Source organism: Atheta coriaria, unplaced genomic scaffold (assembly GCF_025399875.1).
Source record: "Atheta coriaria isolate IRGN ID8LTWV9N9 unplaced genomic scaffold, Caltech_Dcor_3.1 hic_scaffold_4_pilon, whole genome shotgun sequence".
Classification (NCBI taxonomy): Eukaryota; Metazoa; Arthropoda; class Insecta; order Coleoptera; family Staphylinidae; genus Dalotia; species Dalotia coriaria.
The window spans coordinates 1,240,847-1,258,914 of record NW_027045446.1 but is presented as its reverse complement, the minus strand read 5'-3'; the positions used below and the strand labels follow the sequence as shown (position 1 = coordinate 1,258,914).

Below are 18,068 nucleotides of genomic sequence, written 5' to 3'. Positions count from 1 at the left end.
GGTATATTATCAAAGTGCGCGTGCGCATATTAATTGCCCACATTTTGCTGTATATTGGGTTGCATATCGTACAAGTATCATTCTCTAGATTATATCAATTGTAGTCGTAAGTTGTGACGAAGAAAATCAAAGAAAAATGCAAAATAAACCTGTGATAATAGGAAAATGCACGCAGATGTGCCCCGAGAGTGAAATAACAATGTATGTATCACATGATTCGCTCTATATTATGTATAATTGTGTAATGTTTATGTTTATAACCTCTTAGGAGAGAATCCCAAAGACTGTTACATCCAATGGAACTCCTTACACATTCAAAGACAAAAGCAGACAGGACAAAGATGGTAAAAGAGTTCTGTAGATCATCTGCTGGTCAACACATGCAAAAACCAGAAGTGTTGAGGCCTTTTGACACATTAAATGACACAATTGCATATCTGTTATTTGAGTAAGTAAAGAATTTTCATCAGATTCTAATAATATTTATGTTTTAATGCTGTTCAGGGCCATAAACATGGATGAATTTGCATTCCACATCAGATATGATTACATTTGTGATAGATTAAGAGCTGTTAGACAAGATATGATCATTCAAGATCTTCCCAAACATGAAGCAATTTGTATATTGCAACCTATAGTTAGATTTTATGCTTATGCATCATACAGGTAAATAAATCCTTTATATTTTTACTGTAAAACAACATAATTATCTATATTTTGTTTATTTATAGAATGTGTGATGAACCTCTACAGAAATATGATGCACATTTGAATAATAAACACTTTCAAGAGTGTTTAAAACGTCTTTTATCATTATACGACGATTGCGAAGAGTTTGAAACGCGTTTTCCACATCGAATTGATTGCTCTACTCTGTACGCTGATTCCCGGCCACAAATTGAAGCCATATATGTTTTATTCAATCTTGGCAGTGGCGAAGCACTGAATCGTGCGTTGAGGTTAAACGAACGATGGAAGAACACCGCGGAGCTGCAAGCCGCAATCAAAGTAAGTCTATTGTACAGAAATAATAATTTCGTCGCGGTTTGTCGCCTCGTCCAAGACCTGCCGCATTTAATGGCGGCCATTGTAATGTTACGCATGCCCGCTATACGAAAAACATGTCTGCAAGTCATGTCCTGGGGTTATTCAAGCAAAAATCTACGATTTCCACTTGAAAAACTACAGGAATTATTGTTATATGACAACGAGGATGATTTGTTAGAAGATGTGAAGTGTTGTGGGTTAGAATATCATCTACCTGATGATATTTTCGATGTAAAAGGTGGAGTAGTTTTTGGTAAAGATAAATTTAACGTGGACGTTAACTTAGGGGTACGTAAAGTGAATTTTGTTAATGAGAAGTTAAAAAAGTATAAAGTACATGAATTAGTTTTGTTTGGCAATTAAAAACATGAAAATATTTGTGATTAAAAGTAGTTTTCTAGTAATTTTTTGTAGAAAATGTCTTGTATTGTTGCTTATTTATTTATTTTCTTGTCATTTTGGGCTTTACGTAATTAATCTTATTTAATTAATAATACTACACCGCCCACCTCATATTAACAAATTTAATTCTTTCGAGAACGGCGTTTCATTGTAACACATTGCGGACAATACCATTTTCCTTTCGGTGGCGCAGTGATACCAACACAAGGATAATGAAACCATTCGGAAGGACATTCCTCATTGTCACAAGCAACCATGTCTCCATAAGAGACTTGATTGCACAAACAATATCTCGGTTCATTCGGATCATACGTCCATTCCCCATCGGTTACTTCCTGTGTTTGTACATCTACAGCTGGTGATCCTGGTGTTGAGCTCCCAGCTGGTGCAGTTATAACCTGCTGGATGCTTGTCGACACCTTTTTCTGTTTCTTTTTGTTTGTGTCTTGTACAATTGATTGTTGGAACGCGGTGTGTGCAGCCCCGGCGAGATCTTTCCCAATCGCCAGCTCATGCATGTTCAAACCAGTCAGGGCAGCCTCATAGGATGCTTTCAAGCTTGCCGTGCGTCTTCCCTGCTGCATTTGTTGCGTTGCGGCGATTGCTTGCGATGCAGCCGTGGCAATTGCTTGTCCAGCACCGATTTGGCCAAGATTAAATTGCGGTGATGGTGAATTACTTGTTGGTGTGACAACGCTGGATGAATTCGATAGGGAATTATGTCCGCGGGGTTCTGCCTGAGTGATATTAACAGCTTGGCGTTTCTCCGGGAAACTATTCACGTTCGTGCTGCTATCGCGACGTTTCTCGGTGCGTGGACGATTGTATCTCTCGTATCGGTTTTCTTTTTGTGAACTCAGCGCGCCACTTGATAGTGGTGTGTCTAATTCTAAACTGCGTTTTTCCAGGACTTCGGTTATGCCTTTATTGTCCGCCTCAAGCTCACATTTGAACTTGTGTAGTTCAGTGTCTAGCCTCCTGAGGTATTTATCTACCAAGTCATACATTGTATTTGCTAGATGTACTTTCTCATCGGCATCCTCTAGGGTTTTGTGGTACTCCTGGCGGATGTTCTGGAATTCAGCGTCCAGATTCGGGGTTATCTCCGGTACGCGTTTGCAGTCGTTGAAGAGATTCTTCACGCGCTTCTCGAGCGTGTCGACATTATCTAAAATATTCGCGTAAACATAACCTCTGAATGCATAGTGTATTTTTGTTGGGAATAATTACTTTGTACAGACAAATCGAGCTCGCGCATTTGCGTAAAGCGATCCCGTAACTCCTGGGGGAGGTGTTCAATCACTGGAAATTAAGGTTATTGTATTATTAATGATAATTTTAGTTATTAAAATTGGGTTTGGAAATGTGCTTACTTTCTAAATAGTCCTCAAGGTACAGCATGTTGTTTGGATTGGTTTTTACGGCGAAACGATTGTGGTTTGCGTAGCGACGCTGTGGTATAAGATGTGGATTTTCCTTATTTTGTGTCAGACAAACACAAGGGGTGGAATTTGTACGAAAAATTAATCAATGTTTGGTTTGTTTTGTGTCTTTCTCTAGGTAGATATTTCTCAACCAGATGGCGCTGGTATATGTAAAGCTTTCGGTTTTGTTCGGTTGACAATGACAGCTGTCACTTTCGTTCCTTTATACTCCTTCTACCGCAACCTTTAGCTCAGTAACCGTTTCGCTGTCGTGAGGGGTGCATGTGTTTGTTTCTCTTTACCGTCATCATTCAACATCGTCATTCGTATTTAATTCTGTTACAGTTTTTAATTATACTTACTAGTGCTACAAAATATCGACAAATTAATTTATGATAATAAAGTTTTCAATATGGGAAGATTGCAAAAAACAATTCGCGGATGTTGTGCACTTGAATAAGTAAGAACATGTGAATAATTTACTTCTATTTAATACGTTTACATTTTAATGATGCAATATAACTTTATTGTAAATATATATGATTCAATCAATAAAGGATAATTTAATCTTTAATATTACTGCACGCCAAAATAACCTTTAGTTTATAGAACGTTGGTATACTTGCTTTCTCACATAATTTATTTGAATGTGTATTTAATTTAATCTAGTATCGAATTTAATTAATATCGAATCTATTCAGAAAACTGTAATTTGCTATTTAAATTCTATTAGTTAGACACTTCACAACCAGATGGCGCTAGTGCTGCTTTTGCAGCAGTTTTCTTCGGTTGCCACTACTACTTTCGCTCCTTTCGTTCACTCACCACCTCAGTACGTTCCGCGCTGTGATAAAGGCTGCACGCGTTTTTTTTCTTCTCCGCCATGCCGCTACTCTCGTCGTATTTCGTTTTGCTTTACCGTTTAATTCGGTTATCAGTTACAGTCTCGGGATACAAATCACCGTAATCAAGAATGGCTATGGCTATTTTCCTGCTTAGTCGGTCGTTCGGTGTTGTGTAGTGCACGATTGCTTGCCATCCGTCGAGCATCGTGGCGATTTCTCGCGTTTCTTGGGTTTAGTGCGCTTAAAAATTCGGTTTTAAAATTGATATGCTATCGATCGACTGCCGACGCACGTGCATGACGGCGGCCGCCGGATCTCGTTCGGTGGCTACGAATTCCATTTGGGATTTACTGATCAAAATTGATCGAATGTTAATTTGTGAAAATTAACCACGCGTGTGTCTCCGTCCGAACAAAATAAGGAAACTTGTGAAAGCGTACTTTATGGATAGAAGAACAAAGGTGTATGGTAACATCAAGTATTAATTTGTTTCATTTTTTTACTTTTACAGATACAAAATCATATTTGTATACAGCTATTGAAAATAGTTTCACCACACGTTAAAGAAAAACTATTACAAAGTGCTTTCTTGATTGTATGAGCTCCAATAAAAGTCAATTTAATAATATACTTGAAAACATATTTTTTTGTGGTATCCTCTTTGTCGTTTTCAGTTTTAAATAATATGGCATATATGTCTTATGTGTGAGCAGCGGGTATGAGATAACCAACTGTTACTTGAATTGTGTTGTTGTTTTTAAAAACATGATAAAAGTAAAATCATAAATAGAAGAATCAAATATTAATAACAAAAACACTCGGTGGTCGAGTGGAGACGTGCACCTGCTGGCATGCTAGCAGACACGGATCGAATCTCGGGTATGGAAGGCATTTTTCTCAAATATAAAAATATAAGGTGAAATTTGGGTTGCATATATGAATTGCAACGAAATATATGCGAAATTGAAATGCAAGTGGCAATAAGAGATGTATGAAAGTAAATGGAGAACGAGAGAACTGGGAAATAGAAGAATGAGAATAGGAGAAGATAGAAGGAAGAGAACAACAGAGCTAGTAGAGCAGAGAAGAGGAGGAGATAGAAGAAAGAGCACAGGAGAGGATCAGATTTTTAAATTTTTTGGCACGTGTCGTTATAAGACAGTATACGGTCGATCTCCCAGAGCGCCTCCGGCGCTCTGGTCGATCGCCCACTGCTTCGATGCCTCCATTGCTCCCGGCCCAACCTACAGCTACGATGTCTCTGCGCTTCATCCCCGAAATTATCAGGCATATCAACAATATTTATGGTGGGGGATCACCCCCAGAGAGAGGGAACTCCTTATAAGGACAATCCTTATAAGGTCTTGTAAAAATATTTCTAAGTTTTAAGTCGCCTCAAGAGAGGTGACACTTAAAAATATTCTTACCAGTTCTGACCTGTAGCTGAAATGAAAGAAGGAGCACACAAATCACACAGGATACCTTAACAATTTTTATAGTGGGGATCATCCCCTGAGAGAGGGAACTCTCTTAGAGACCTGTTCCTGAAATGATAGAAGAGGTACACAAATCAAAGAAGTCAATATATTTTACTATTTCTTTATTAACAATAGAATACTACAAGTTTATATTTTACAAGTCAACAGAATACATGTCGCCATATTGAAACAGGTCTTACGACCTGCCTAGCCGTGCACAAGCAAGCAAGTTACACTTCGCAAAGTACTACCGGGATAAAGAAATTAAGAAATAAACCATTTTCTGCGTGAGTGAAAATGGGAACAAATATACAGGGTGTTACAAATAGAAAATTCAAAGTGCAAAGAAGAAAAACCTAAAACAACAACTAAAGCTAAATTTTCACGGACAACAAGAAAAACAAATATACAGGGTGCTACAAAAAGGAAATTACAACATCACAAAAAGAAAATCAATAGTACAAAAAAGAAAATAGGAAATCAAGAAAAACAAACATACAGGGTGATACAAACAGGAAATTCCTAAATTTAAAAATAAAATACAAAGTTTAAGTAGAAAACGACCCAGAAACGACAAATTTAGTCAGTTTTACACTAGAACGCAAGGTAAAGTAGAACATAGGGTGTTACAAGAAGAAAATTGCTACATTTTACAAATATATTACTCTCAATAATTAATTGCCAAACTACGAAAATACGTTAAAGAGCCGGCAGATTTATGAAATAAAAATAAAAATGCAAGCAAGGAAAATTTCACGTTAGTAAACCGATGATTGACATGACCATACTCTGCGGGTAGATCCAAGTCGCATCCGACGGCACGCATCAATTTTGTGTTGTTACGGTATTCACGTTACATGCAATTTTAGATAAATATGAAAGTATAATGAAATAACGTTTACAAACTTACCAGTGCATCAGGTAATCATAGAAAGTACTGAAACAAAAAAACAACACGTGTGTGAGAACTCGCACTATGATGCACACTTATTTAAATTTGTTTTGAGGGATAATGAACCTGTACTATTTTAACACACAATTTTCCCGGAATATCCTGCCATGGACATTCGTTAATTACACTTACTTAAAATTCCGAATAGGATACATATTTCTAAAACCAATTCTCAACATCGAAATAATCCAATAGCCGACACGCACATGGAAACACCAGTTTTATAATCATTTTACGAGTAAATCATCCTTAGCAAAACAATCTACATGTCTGTTGTCATTAGGTGCCGTTAGAAATGCTCATTTTTAATCAATAATAAAATGTAATGTAATCGGAATGAATGAAAGAATGATGCCGAGCCGCGTGCAGGTAAGAACAGACTGAAGCGGTCGAACGTTCGTAGCATGAGAGGCAGCATTGCGCACGTTTATAGCGATATAAAAACTTGTTTATACACAAACCCCGATATGTGTGTAGAATTGAAATAGCACATTTCTGAAGTGCATTAAAATAAAATAAAATATAATAATTCATTACATCGAGTACTACGAGTACTATTGCGTAGGGGAGAGTAGCCATATTTGGACCATTTTTATATTTTTTGATTTATAGAGCCACATATAAACTGTCAATAAAAATTAAGTAGCGGAAAAGTAACTCACAAGGCTTACCAACAAAATGATATTTTTGGTTTAAGTAAAAATTATATTTATACCCCTCAAATTTCAATTTAAAAAAATTGTGTTTTTGGTCCAAATTAAGAAACCGGTTTCCTAAATTGGACCGCGCGGTTTCCTAAATTGGACCATGGTTTTTTAACGGCAATTGACACAATAGTAAATTTTAGATTTAGCACTAACACAAGCACATTTTGTATAAACCAAAGTGCGGCATTTCATACAGTGGATCATTTCGAAGATTTGTGCTCGTCCACAAGCTTTTCTAGGAGGTCGAAAAAATGATATACGTTTTCCCTGTTAAAACCCCGGTGCCTGTCTTCGGTCCAACTTGGGCAACTTGAAGAATTTATATTTAATGATCAACGACAATCTTAATATAACATAACCTCTCAAAATTAATACTATAAATTATAGATAAATAAAGAAGCTTTCTGATGATAATATAATAATCAGTAAAACTAACGCTTAAACGGCTTGACAGCTCTTGCACTTACGTCGTTATAATAGATTTGATAATCAATGATACACGAAGTTGTTGCCACGAAGAAAGCACGCGGCAAGTTTTAACCCAAATAGTTGCATTAATTGTTTATAAATACGAGTAAAACGAGGGGCCAGTCTATTTTTGCACAAACTTCAACAGTCCGCGGATATCGTGGTGGTCCAACTTAGGCGCTGGTCCAAATTAGGCTACCTTCCCCTATATGCGTATTCACACAACTATCATTATAACTCGCGTTACGGAATTTTCTCGCAATAAATTTCAATACAGGGAAATAAAGAATTAAATTCCGCATCTGGAAAAATCAATCCGAACTTAGTTTAAGACCGCGTTCGCGTGTTATAATATTAAGAAAGTACAATTCCTAGCGCAACGAGTACTATTGCGTATATGCGTTTACACACAAATATCATTATAACTCGCGTTACGGAATTTTCCCGCAATAAATTTCGATACAAGGAAATAAAGAATTAAATTCCGCATCTGGGAAAATCAATCCGAACTTAGTTTAAGACCGCGTTCGCGTGTTATAATATTAAGAAAGTACAATTCCTAGCGCAACGAGTACTATTGCGTATATGCGTATACACACAAATATCATTATAACTCGCGTTACGGAATTTTCCCGCAATAAATTTCGATACAAGGAAATAAAGAATTAAATTCCGCATCTGGGAAAATCAATCCGAACTTAGTTTAAGACCGCGTTCGCGTGTTATAATATTAAGAAAGTACAATTCCTAGCGCAACGAGTACTATTGCGTATATGCGTTTACACACAAATATCATTATAACTCGCGTTACGGAATTTTCCCGCAATAAATTTTGATACAAGGAAATAAAGAATTAAATTCCGCATCTGGGAAAATTAATCCGAACTTAGTTTAAGACCGCGTTCGCGTGTTATAATATTAAGAAAGTACAATTCCTAGCGCAACGAGTACTATTGCGTATATGCGTATACACACAAATATCATTATAACTCGCGTTACGGAATTTTGCCGCAATAAATTTCGATACAAGGAAATAAAGAATTAAATTCCGCATCTGGGAAAATCAATCCGAACTTAGTTTAAGACCGCGTTCGCATGCTATACTAAAAAAACTACAATTCCTAACGCAACGAGTACTACGGCGGATACATACAACTTTCAATATAACTGAATGAATTATAAACTTACCAATGCAGCGCTCATCGGATTGCACCGGTACGGCAATTAAAGTACTGAAATTAAAAGAAAACATAAGTTAAAACAAAAACATTTCATACAATATGATAATATTATATTCACACATGGGAGAAAACAAACTTTCTGTGCTGAGTATCGCAATGGTCAGATAAAAGTAACTTACTCAAGCACGAATAGATTTCCGATTGATCTAGCAACCGACCACGTCCCACAATAACCGACAATAAAACCGCAGCATTGTAATTTGAAATATAAACATCAAAAGCAAGCAAAAAAAACATTTATGCACATTAAACGAACAATTACTTATTAAGAAAAAACTGCAGATGCATATTACGACTAAGTCGATTGATGACCCGGCAGGTAAAAGTAATAGATGCGCAATGCCGGCGGCGCGTCGATGGTACGCGACCTCGTGCACGAATTGCAATAGACACGGTACCTGTGATAAGAACTAATCTAAAATGTGCTGCATGCGACAGCGCGACGAGAATCTTACGCGTAGCATCTCGCACGGCGAATGCGATAAGAAAGTGGTTAATACACAAACGCTGATATGATTCGAAACGAATACAATTCAATTTTATGATTTTTAGTTTATGCTAGTGCCATCTCTGAATAGAATTCACGATGCAACAATTCACAATAAGACTCTGCACCTGCTGCATGAACCCCGCAGGTAAAAGCAATAGATGCGCAAAGTCGCCTGCGCGTCGATGGCACGCGACCTTGTACGCGATTGCAATAGACGCGGTACCTGCAATAAGAATTAAATAAAATTGTGCGAGAGCGCGACGTTAGACGAAAATATTACCCATAGCATATCGCACAGCAAATGCGATAAAAACACGTTACACACAAACGTTGATAATAGAACTGTCTTCAAAACTAATACAATTCTATGTTATGATTTTGACGTGATAACGTCTTTAAAATCGTTTTAGTTGGGTTACTGTTCAGAAACTTGTGTCGCGAGCCCTCACGAGGCCGATCGCAGGTATACCCCCCTCTCGTTATTCCGTGAAATCCAGCGCGCCGACTGCGATCATCCGTTCCGACGGCTGTCGTCAGGAAACAAAAGAGTGCGGGGATAGACGCGATCCTAGAGTGCGTCTGTTATAGATAAATTAACAATTGAACATAGAATGTATTTGTATAGGCAGTTACTGACATGCTTGTATGTTGAACGCATGTTCACTCCGTAACAACACGCTCAACATGATGGATCCCAGTGCACACATTCCTTCAACATCCAATACGCTGATGGAGACCGAGAATTACGTGATTTTACGTAATTTAAAATTTGAAAAAATTGTCATCTTCATTAATTCCTTACTTCACAAAAACTTATATCACCAATAAGACGTTATCACGTAAACATCTCGATCGTAAACCTACTTTACAAACAACCATTTTTTAGTTTGTGCTAGTGAACTAAAATTATATCATGAAATTATGATTTATGATTTGTAATAAACACACAAAATATTGAATTCCGAAGATAACATACGCGATAAATATTTACCGAATGACCAAACACGGCAATTACCACTAAATTCAATAAAATATAACGCGATATACCGAATTTAGAACGCGAAACACAAATACTCGACGGTGTATTCATATCTGCCGCACGAAGTAAGAGCTGCGTGTCGACATTACAACTGTGCAAGTCGACTTTCAATCCCAGGAATATTTTTAGTTAAAACGTGCATCGTTCCGCTACCTGAGAATACTTTATTGTACCTCCAGAAAATACTTTGATACTTGATACTTTTTTTTCGACGATTTTTAATAATTAATATTTATAATAATAATTAATAATAATATATAATAATAAATATATTAAAAGCGATAGCTATCAACAAATTGTTGATTATGAAAGATTGGAAAATTCTCTACCAGATAAAAATATAAAATAATTATATTTCCTACAGTAAAAGGTCGAAAAACGCGACTAAAAGTGCTAAAAAGTGACATTTATCAATATTTGCCCATTTTATTCAATTGCGAATATCTCGTAAACTAAAAGAGATAAATAAGATCTGGGGGTGCTTGATACTTTTTTTCGACGATTTTCAAAAATTCATATTTCTTAAACTAAAAGAGATAGCTACTAACGAATTGTTGATTATGAAAGATTGGATCTGTGGGGATCATTACCCAACGCTTATTCTAATTCTATTCTATCTATCTATTCTAATTTTCTTCATCTATATTGCATGCACTCTATAACTTTCTTCATCTATATTGCATGCCATAATTCTTCGTATAAAATTCCCAAAATTCCTAATTACTTTTATTACCCTTGAAAAACCTAATCCCCGAGTCGGACGGTTTGGCACGCTGTATCTAGCGTGCGGTCAGTAGCAGATGGTCCGGCTCGGATTCCCAAAATCCGATGGTCAACTTTCCCTCTCTTCAATGTCACAGACTTTCTTCTACCAATCAAATCTATCGCTTTCTTCCTACTTCCAAATTTCTTGTCACCACCCATCAACCTGAAGGGTTGCTGGTGAGTGACAAGGGTTTAGGAAGGTCAGTTATTCTACACATTTCGCAAGCGACACTTCTACAGTTATTCCACACACTTCAAACTCTACGGTTCTACTAACTTCACTTCTCTTCATACTTCTTAATAAACATTGTTCGTGATAATTAAACATCGTGTCTTTTACTCACTCATCAATTATAACATTTGCACTCACTCACCGATCCCACAGATCATTCTCAATCAGATAAAAATATAAAATAATTATATTTCCTACAGTAAAAGGTCGAAAAATGCGACTAAAAGTGCTAAAAAGTGACATTTTGCAATTTTTGCCCATTTTATTCAATCGCGAATATCTCGTAAACTTAAAGAGATAAATAGGTACAACTCCCAGAGACTATTCTACGGACTATTATTTATAAGATGGGCTAGTTAAAACGGAAATCTGAGAGATGAAATTTTAATTCATATGAAAAAATGGACAAATGGGGGTCAGCTGTACAATCATCTATGTATGGTGCCCTGAACACGAGTCACATCTACAGCGGCCCCCATGCGGTGCCCTGAACACGAGTCACTTCTAAATTATTCTCAACTTATTATGACACCGCGTTCGCGTGTTATAATATTAAGAAAGTACAATTCCTAGTGCAACGAGTACTACGGCGCACGCACACAAATTACAATATAACTCGCGTTCCCATGTAATAGCGTGTAATAGGTGACATAAAAGAATATTGATATTCTTACCACAATTTCGCCTCATTGGTTCGCAAGACATCTTGTCTCTATTCCTGGAACATAGAAGAGAATTTAAATTAGAACATTTAATACAAATGCTAAGAATGTTATCAAATCGCACATTCCGACAAAATGTTTGTTGTCGAAATATGTGCTGAAAATATTGAAAAAGTACCTGTATTTTCCGCACCCCGGCGGGAATGAGCGTGAATTAAACAAATATCTATACACCCCGGTTACAACTAAATATAGTTGCTTGCTTATACAAGTGAACACAACACGACAATCAGCTGCCAGAAACACGTCCGAACTAACCAGCAACCAGCACGAAACTAAACAATTCATTTAAAGAACAAACACAACAAGCATACATCGAAATTCCACGATATTTGATATAAGATAAGAGTTCGTACGCCAGCGCGTCGATAGCACGGAACAGAATAATAACGGCAATACACGGCAATTTTGCGCGTTGCATTCCGCTCGACGAATGCAAGACAAAAAAAGTTGTTTACATTCAAACTGAGATAAGCGCATCGTGTACGAAACGAATACGTACAATGCAGGTATAAAATAACTTCGTTGGCAGAAATACAAAATAACTACAAGTCAATATTATATTCATTCTCAACATTATATCGCATAAATTAAACAAAGCATTATTAATTTGCCCATTTAATTGCTATTATTTTTGTACTATTATCATTTTCTGCAGTAATACACTCACTAAACAATTCAACTTTGAAATTAATTTAGAAAACAAATACTATGATTTAATTGATTCACTTACTTGGGTATCGGACAGCTTCTGTTGGCAAAAAGTGGGTTGCAGATGTCCAGAATGTAACGCAAATTTATTTTAATCACTTATTGAAAATCGCAGGATATCAAGAGTCAGCGTCCGACGGCAACTCACTCAAGGAAACACGCGTGCAGTTAAACAGAAAACACAATAAATTCATGATCCATCCGTGATAAATCATTAACAAAACACCGAACACATCTAGTAATAGAAAATATTGACGATGGTTAATCAAATAGATCGCGATTTACCGAATTTAATAAACAACGCGGCACGCCGGCTGAAACACGAGGTGTGTGCACGTTAATCTGCATCGTGCGACTATTTTTACTTAGTAAAGTGTATCGCTGCGCCCTCTAAGGTGACTTAAACATACCTCTCAATAATATAGTGTGATTCGTAGAGTGTGGCGCACACACACGCGCATGAGAATGTTTGACTAAGTCAGTGAGTGTTCAGGCTTGTTATGGAGGGGCACCCCGTGTCGGTGTGTCACACGAACACAAAAGTGCGTGTGCATCACCCTATCGAAACAAATAACATTTCTGCATAAAAATGCAACAATCCAAACCTAGGTGGCAATAAAATAATAAATTTAAACCATTGTAGAACATTTTAACACCGTAATTCTTAAAATAAAGGATTCGTATTTAAAATTAGACAAGGAAATACAAGAAAATAATCTCATAAATAAAACAGTCGCTTTTATTAAAATCAGTCTTAAATATTAGCTGCAATAGAAAGAAATACGGACATTACTCATACTTACGACGCAAAATTGCACTTGCATTCCAATAAACAACCATAGGCGGCCATCAGATCTGCGAAACATCAATAATGTGTATAGAATGAGCACACAAACGCAGCAAAACCAAAAACAATTAATGCAACACGCCGATAGACGTCGAATAAATCAATTTAGTTCAAGAGATAAAAAATATATAACAAAAGATGAGCGCATCAATACCGTAGGCATAGGACAATCATGATCGCCATGACCACAGCATCAATACAACAACACAACATCAAAGAATATACATGGTTGTGTGTATAGTAAATTGATTGAAGGTAGAAAAGCAATAAAACAATGAAATCAAAATCAAATACTACCAACTACCTATAACCCAGGTTATTCGAGCCTAGCGCTAACATCTCGTCACATGCCCAGCAGATAAATAAACCACCGAGTGCCTTTGTTTATCTGTGAGCACGTCTCGCAACCTGAGCTCAACAATCAAAATAGCTTTGTGGTATTACAACAGAATGGACTTATGCTATACATACCTAAAATTCAAGCGCAAACAGAATAACTGCATCCTTCACTAACAATTAGCTCTCTCTTGTTCTTGTTACACCCTCACTCTCTGTCTGTCTCTCTCACTACTAATAGGATAAGACACAACTAACTCCTGTGATTATATTAAGATAAATGGTTTAATCGTCATCATATCATAAAAATTGACACATACACAATATTATTCATTAGGAAATTGCCTATAACTAACATAAACTAAACGTTGTTTTTAGAAAGATAGATGATAGAACGTAAATAGTAAATTAAAAAATGTGATTTCTTCTCTTTCTCTGCCCGGTTGCCTGCTTGCTTCACGTCCTCTGCTGTTAAACTTAGCGTGATCTGAACCCGTCTTGCAGATTCTTGTCAAAACCTGGATTTTTCCTTGCCTCGATCAATATAATAAATATAATTTTCACAGTCAAATATTTAGCTATCCTATCCTAAGCCTTTGCTCGGGGCCAAAGATAAGCTTAAGTTATTATTATTTTTTTCATATATGAGTGTTAAATTTCTTATTTTTCTCGTTTCAGTTCTGTGTGCGCGGTGAACTTACGTCGGTTAAATTATTTAGAAGCGACGACCGCCGCCACCGCCCATATTGCCTCCGTTTTGATTGTAGCCGCCACCGCCATAGCCTCCGCCACCACCACCGCCTTGATTATTGCCTGTCGTGGGGGAAAAAAGACACAAAAATAATTAAATAATGTTTAGGATAAACGCTAGATGTGTTCTTTCTAGACCTTTTCTAAAATTACCATATGGTGCTGGCCGATTCGACTGGAAGTTGTTACGCATTGCGCCGCCGCTTGAATTGTAGTTCTGCTGATAACCACCGCCGAATCCTTCGTTCGGTGGGCCCCAGTTGCTGTTACCATTGCCGTAGCTGTTGGGTCCACCACCTCCGCCTCCGCCGCCACCTCCGGAATTACCCCAGCTGTTCTGATTGTCCCAGGGACCAGGCCCGCCATTGTTCCAGCCGCCTCCTCCTCCGCCACCGCCGGAGTTGTATCCTTGGTTGCCCATGTTCCAATCGCTGCCTGGGCCACCACCACCGCGGTTACTCCAATTGCCACCGCCATTGTTGTAGTTACCGCGGGGGCCTCCACGGGAACCACCACCACGGCCACCACCGCCGCCTCCTCCGCCACCGCCCATATTACCACCCGAACCTTGGGCGCGTTCCATCTCAGCCTTACTCAAAGCTTTCTTCACATCAACATGTTTACCGTTGATTTCATGCGAGCGTTTCACTATTAAAACATTAAATTTGTTAATATTTTTATAAACCATAATTTAAAAAATGAAATAAATAACTTACAGCATATTTTATCAACGGAATCATAATCCTCGAATTCGATAAAACCGAATCCGCGTTTTTTACCGGTCTCCTTGTCGGTGACAATGGTACAGGATAAAATATTCCCGTACTGTTTGAAATTCTCGCGCAAGTGCTCCTCTTCAACATCATCTTTCAATCCTCCAACAAAGAGCTTCTTAACCGTCGCGCCCGCTTCCGGCCGGCCAATTTCTTGGCGCGGCACCGCACGCTTGGGTTCCACCACGCGGCCATCCACACGATGCGGTCGCGCAATCTGCGCGTCGTCCACCATGTGTGCGCGCGAATAGGTAATGAAACCAAAACCGCGCGACCGCTTTGTTTTCGGATCCTTCATCACCACGACGTCGACAATCTCGCCCCATTGCTCGAAATGCTTCTTCAGCGAGTCATCGGTGGTGCGATAGTCAAGTCCACCGATGAACAGCTTACGAAAGTGCTCCGGTTCTTGGATGTTGGGCTTTTGGTCGAGCTGCCGGGGAGAAAGCAACGAACATGCAAATAAAAATGTCGGCGCGAACAAGGTGAAACAACGCATTTCACATTGCAAGATACTTGGACGTGTAATAGAAGTAAAATGTAGGAAATTCTTACCGAATCGTCACCAGACATGATAGTATAAGTTGAATGTGACAATAAATTGTGTTAAATCTTGACGATTTTGTCAAATATCGGCGATTTATTGACTGATGAAACGAGGCGAACGAACCACAACGACAACGCGCACCGGAATGACAGGAACGCGTCCAAACGCTTTTACAAAATGGCGAAACAAAGCCGAAACATATACTTTTCAATGAGTTAGAAAAGGATGCGTTGAATAAAAGACGCTTACTGAAGCAGGCAACTGTAATGGCAGCGCCACCTGAGTTTGCGACTGAACAAACTAATTATTTAAACTAATATATCCCAATATGCACTTTTAACATAAACATTACTAATATTTAAATAATCTACACCTAATTTTATATACATTTCCATAATTTACAATGTATAAAAGTAAAATTTTCAACTAAAATCGTTCAAGTTCGATGTTAACCGAGCAAAACCGAATTAAATGCAGTATTGTGAATCGGTGCGGTTCACTTCTGTGCTAAATGAGTTAATTGCGGCAGCTGATATAAAATTTATTTAATAATATTTAGTTTAGTACATAGTGCAGCCCTCCAAACCGTGGCTGTAATTCCCAACTAGTTTGTAAGTTTAGCATAGGCCAACACGCTCAAATCTAATTGTAAGTACCGGCCGTGCGCGACGCACATCGCGAGTGTGTTTTGATTTCGGGCCAAGCCCATTTGCGGGCGGCTTTGAGGTTATCCGCCCGTGTTTGAAATTGTATTTTCATCGGGTTATTTTCAGCGTTAAAAGAAGTATCTGTTTGCAGTGCATTATGTCGTCGGGCAGGCCGATCAAGTGCGTTGTCGTCGGCGATGGCACTGTCGGCAAGACTTGCATGCTCATCTCCTACACAACAGACAGTTTTCCAGGGGAATATGTTCCTACAGTGTAAGTAGAGAGTGAATTTAAATTAATTTCATTAAAATTTTCATAGGAATTATAAAAATTCTGCAGAAAACTATAAAAATTTGGTTATGTGCGATTCTAACCTCAATTCTATGCGTTTTACTTTGTAGATTTGATAATTACTCAGCACCAATGGTAGTGGATGGAATCTCAGTAAGTCTAGGCCTGTGGGACACAGCAGGACAAGAAGACTACGACCGCCTGCGGCCGTTATCATACCCACAGACGGATGTCTTCCTCATTTGCTTCAGCGTCGCCTCGCCATCGTCCTTTGAGAACGTCACCTCCAAGTGGTACCCGGAGATCAAGCACCACTGTCCAGACGCTCCGATGATCCTCGTCGGCACGAAGATCGATCTGCGTGATGATCGAGAAACACTCGGCGCGCTCGCCGATCAAGGCCTCAGTCCCATCAAACGCGAGCAGGGCCAGAAGCTAGCGAATAAAATCCGCGCCGTCAAATACATGGAGTGCTCGGCGCTGACGCAACGAGGCCTCAAGCAGGTGTTCGACGAGGCGGTGCGCGCCGTCCTCAGGCCCGAGCCGCAAAAGCGCCGCCAACGAAAGTGTCTTCTCATGTAGGAACAAGCGCCAAAATGTTTTCTTATTTGCGATGGAATGGTTTCAATGAACGTGCAAGTCAATATTACTCTCATCATCGTTATCACGCTTCACAATTATTCCGAACTTCGAATTCTCTTCGAGCCTATTTAAATATTTTTAAGATATTCGATATTTTTATACGTCAATTAACGAATAACTAAAATTCAAACCGCGAAGCGCGCGTGCCCCACACCGTTTTTCTAATTTATTTTGTGCCATTGATTGTTTCTTTTACTACTAATACTAACAATTTACTAAAATTAAACATAGGCTTATAGAAAAGAACGACGACATTGTACTATTATTATATATTGCGTAGATTTCTAGAGTATTTAACGAATTAAAAACAAACAAAAAATAATGATCAAAATGTTGAATTGAATCAAATGATGGCAACTGATATATAGGAAGAAAGAAAACAAAATGGTCGACCAAAGTTAAGCTTAAGTTCTAGTCACTTACTTAAAATAATGTAACTCATGTGAATCACTCAGCCAATTGTATTCGCACACACTCATTTCACACCGGTCACGTACACTCACATTGTTTTAATTTAATTTTCCTTGAGAATTGTGTAATTTTAATAAAAATTATTTCGAATTTTCGATGGATTTTTCATTTCTAGGTTGCTCTGTGTTGTGTTGCCATAGCAACGTGTTATTACCATGGTTACCAAATCAACAACGTCAACCATTTTGAATTTACAGCATTTCTACACGCACACAGCACATTTTTACAAGTTTTACATCGA

At 38.1% G+C, this 18,068-nt stretch overlaps 4 protein-coding genes and 1 long non-coding RNA gene across 6 annotated transcripts; 2 read left to right on the top strand and 3 right to left on the bottom strand.

The window, feature by feature from the left end:
- The first annotated feature begins 95 nt into the window (after positions 1 to 95).
- Positions 96 to 1,587, top strand: LOC135790661 (germinal-center associated nuclear protein-like). Its single transcript, XM_065300935.1, has 4 exons — positions 96 to 201; positions 269 to 448; positions 505 to 666; positions 732 to 1,587. Exons 1-4 carry the CDS (start codon positions 137 to 139, stop codon positions 1,408 to 1,410), a joined length of 1,086 nt encoding a protein of 361 aa, XP_065157007.1. The 5' UTR covers positions 96 to 136; the 3' UTR covers positions 1,411 to 1,587.
- Positions 1,470 to 3,047, bottom strand: LOC135790660 (inhibitor of growth protein 3-like). The gene is made up of 3 exons (XM_065300934.1): positions 2,823 to 3,047; positions 2,680 to 2,751; positions 1,470 to 2,617 (listed from the first exon to the last, which is right to left on the bottom strand). Exons 1-3 carry the CDS (start codon positions 2,848 to 2,850, stop codon positions 1,572 to 1,574), a joined length of 1,146 nt encoding a protein of 381 aa, XP_065157006.1. The 5' UTR covers positions 2,851 to 3,047; the 3' UTR covers positions 1,470 to 1,571.
- A 2,627-nt stretch (positions 3,048 to 5,674) lies between these two features.
- On the bottom strand, positions 5,675 to 8,556 carry LOC135791122 (uncharacterized). The gene is made up of 2 exons (XR_010547928.1): positions 8,512 to 8,556; positions 5,675 to 6,133 (listed from the first exon to the last, which is right to left on the bottom strand). It is a non-coding gene; the product is annotated as an uncharacterized lncRNA (long non-coding RNA).
- A 5,416-nt stretch (positions 8,557 to 13,972) lies between these two features.
- On the bottom strand, positions 13,973 to 15,912 carry LOC135791250 (heterogeneous nuclear ribonucleoprotein A1, A2/B1 homolog). The gene is given in 3 exon segments (XM_065301594.1): positions 13,973 to 15,104; positions 15,173 to 15,662; positions 15,785 to 15,912. Coding segments are annotated over 3 exon segments (1,191 nt in total). The 5' UTR covers positions 15,803 to 15,912; the 3' UTR covers positions 13,973 to 14,421.
- A 350-nt stretch (positions 15,913 to 16,262) lies between these two features.
- On the top strand, positions 16,263 to 17,922 carry LOC135791000 (ras-related C3 botulinum toxin substrate 1-like). 2 transcript variants are annotated; one of them, XM_065301310.1, is made up of 3 exons: positions 16,263 to 16,424; positions 16,575 to 16,696; positions 16,825 to 17,922. In XM_065301310.1, exons 2-3 carry the CDS (start codon positions 16,581 to 16,583, stop codon positions 17,294 to 17,296), a joined length of 588 nt encoding a protein of 195 aa, XP_065157382.1. In that variant the 5' UTR covers positions 16,263 to 16,424; positions 16,575 to 16,580; the 3' UTR covers positions 17,297 to 17,922. The 2 variants fall into 2 exon arrangements, with proteins under 2 accessions (XP_065157382.1, XP_065157383.1); XM_065301311.1 differs by having other exon boundaries at positions 16,550 to 16,696.
- The last annotated feature ends 146 nt before the right edge of the window (positions 17,923 to 18,068 follow it).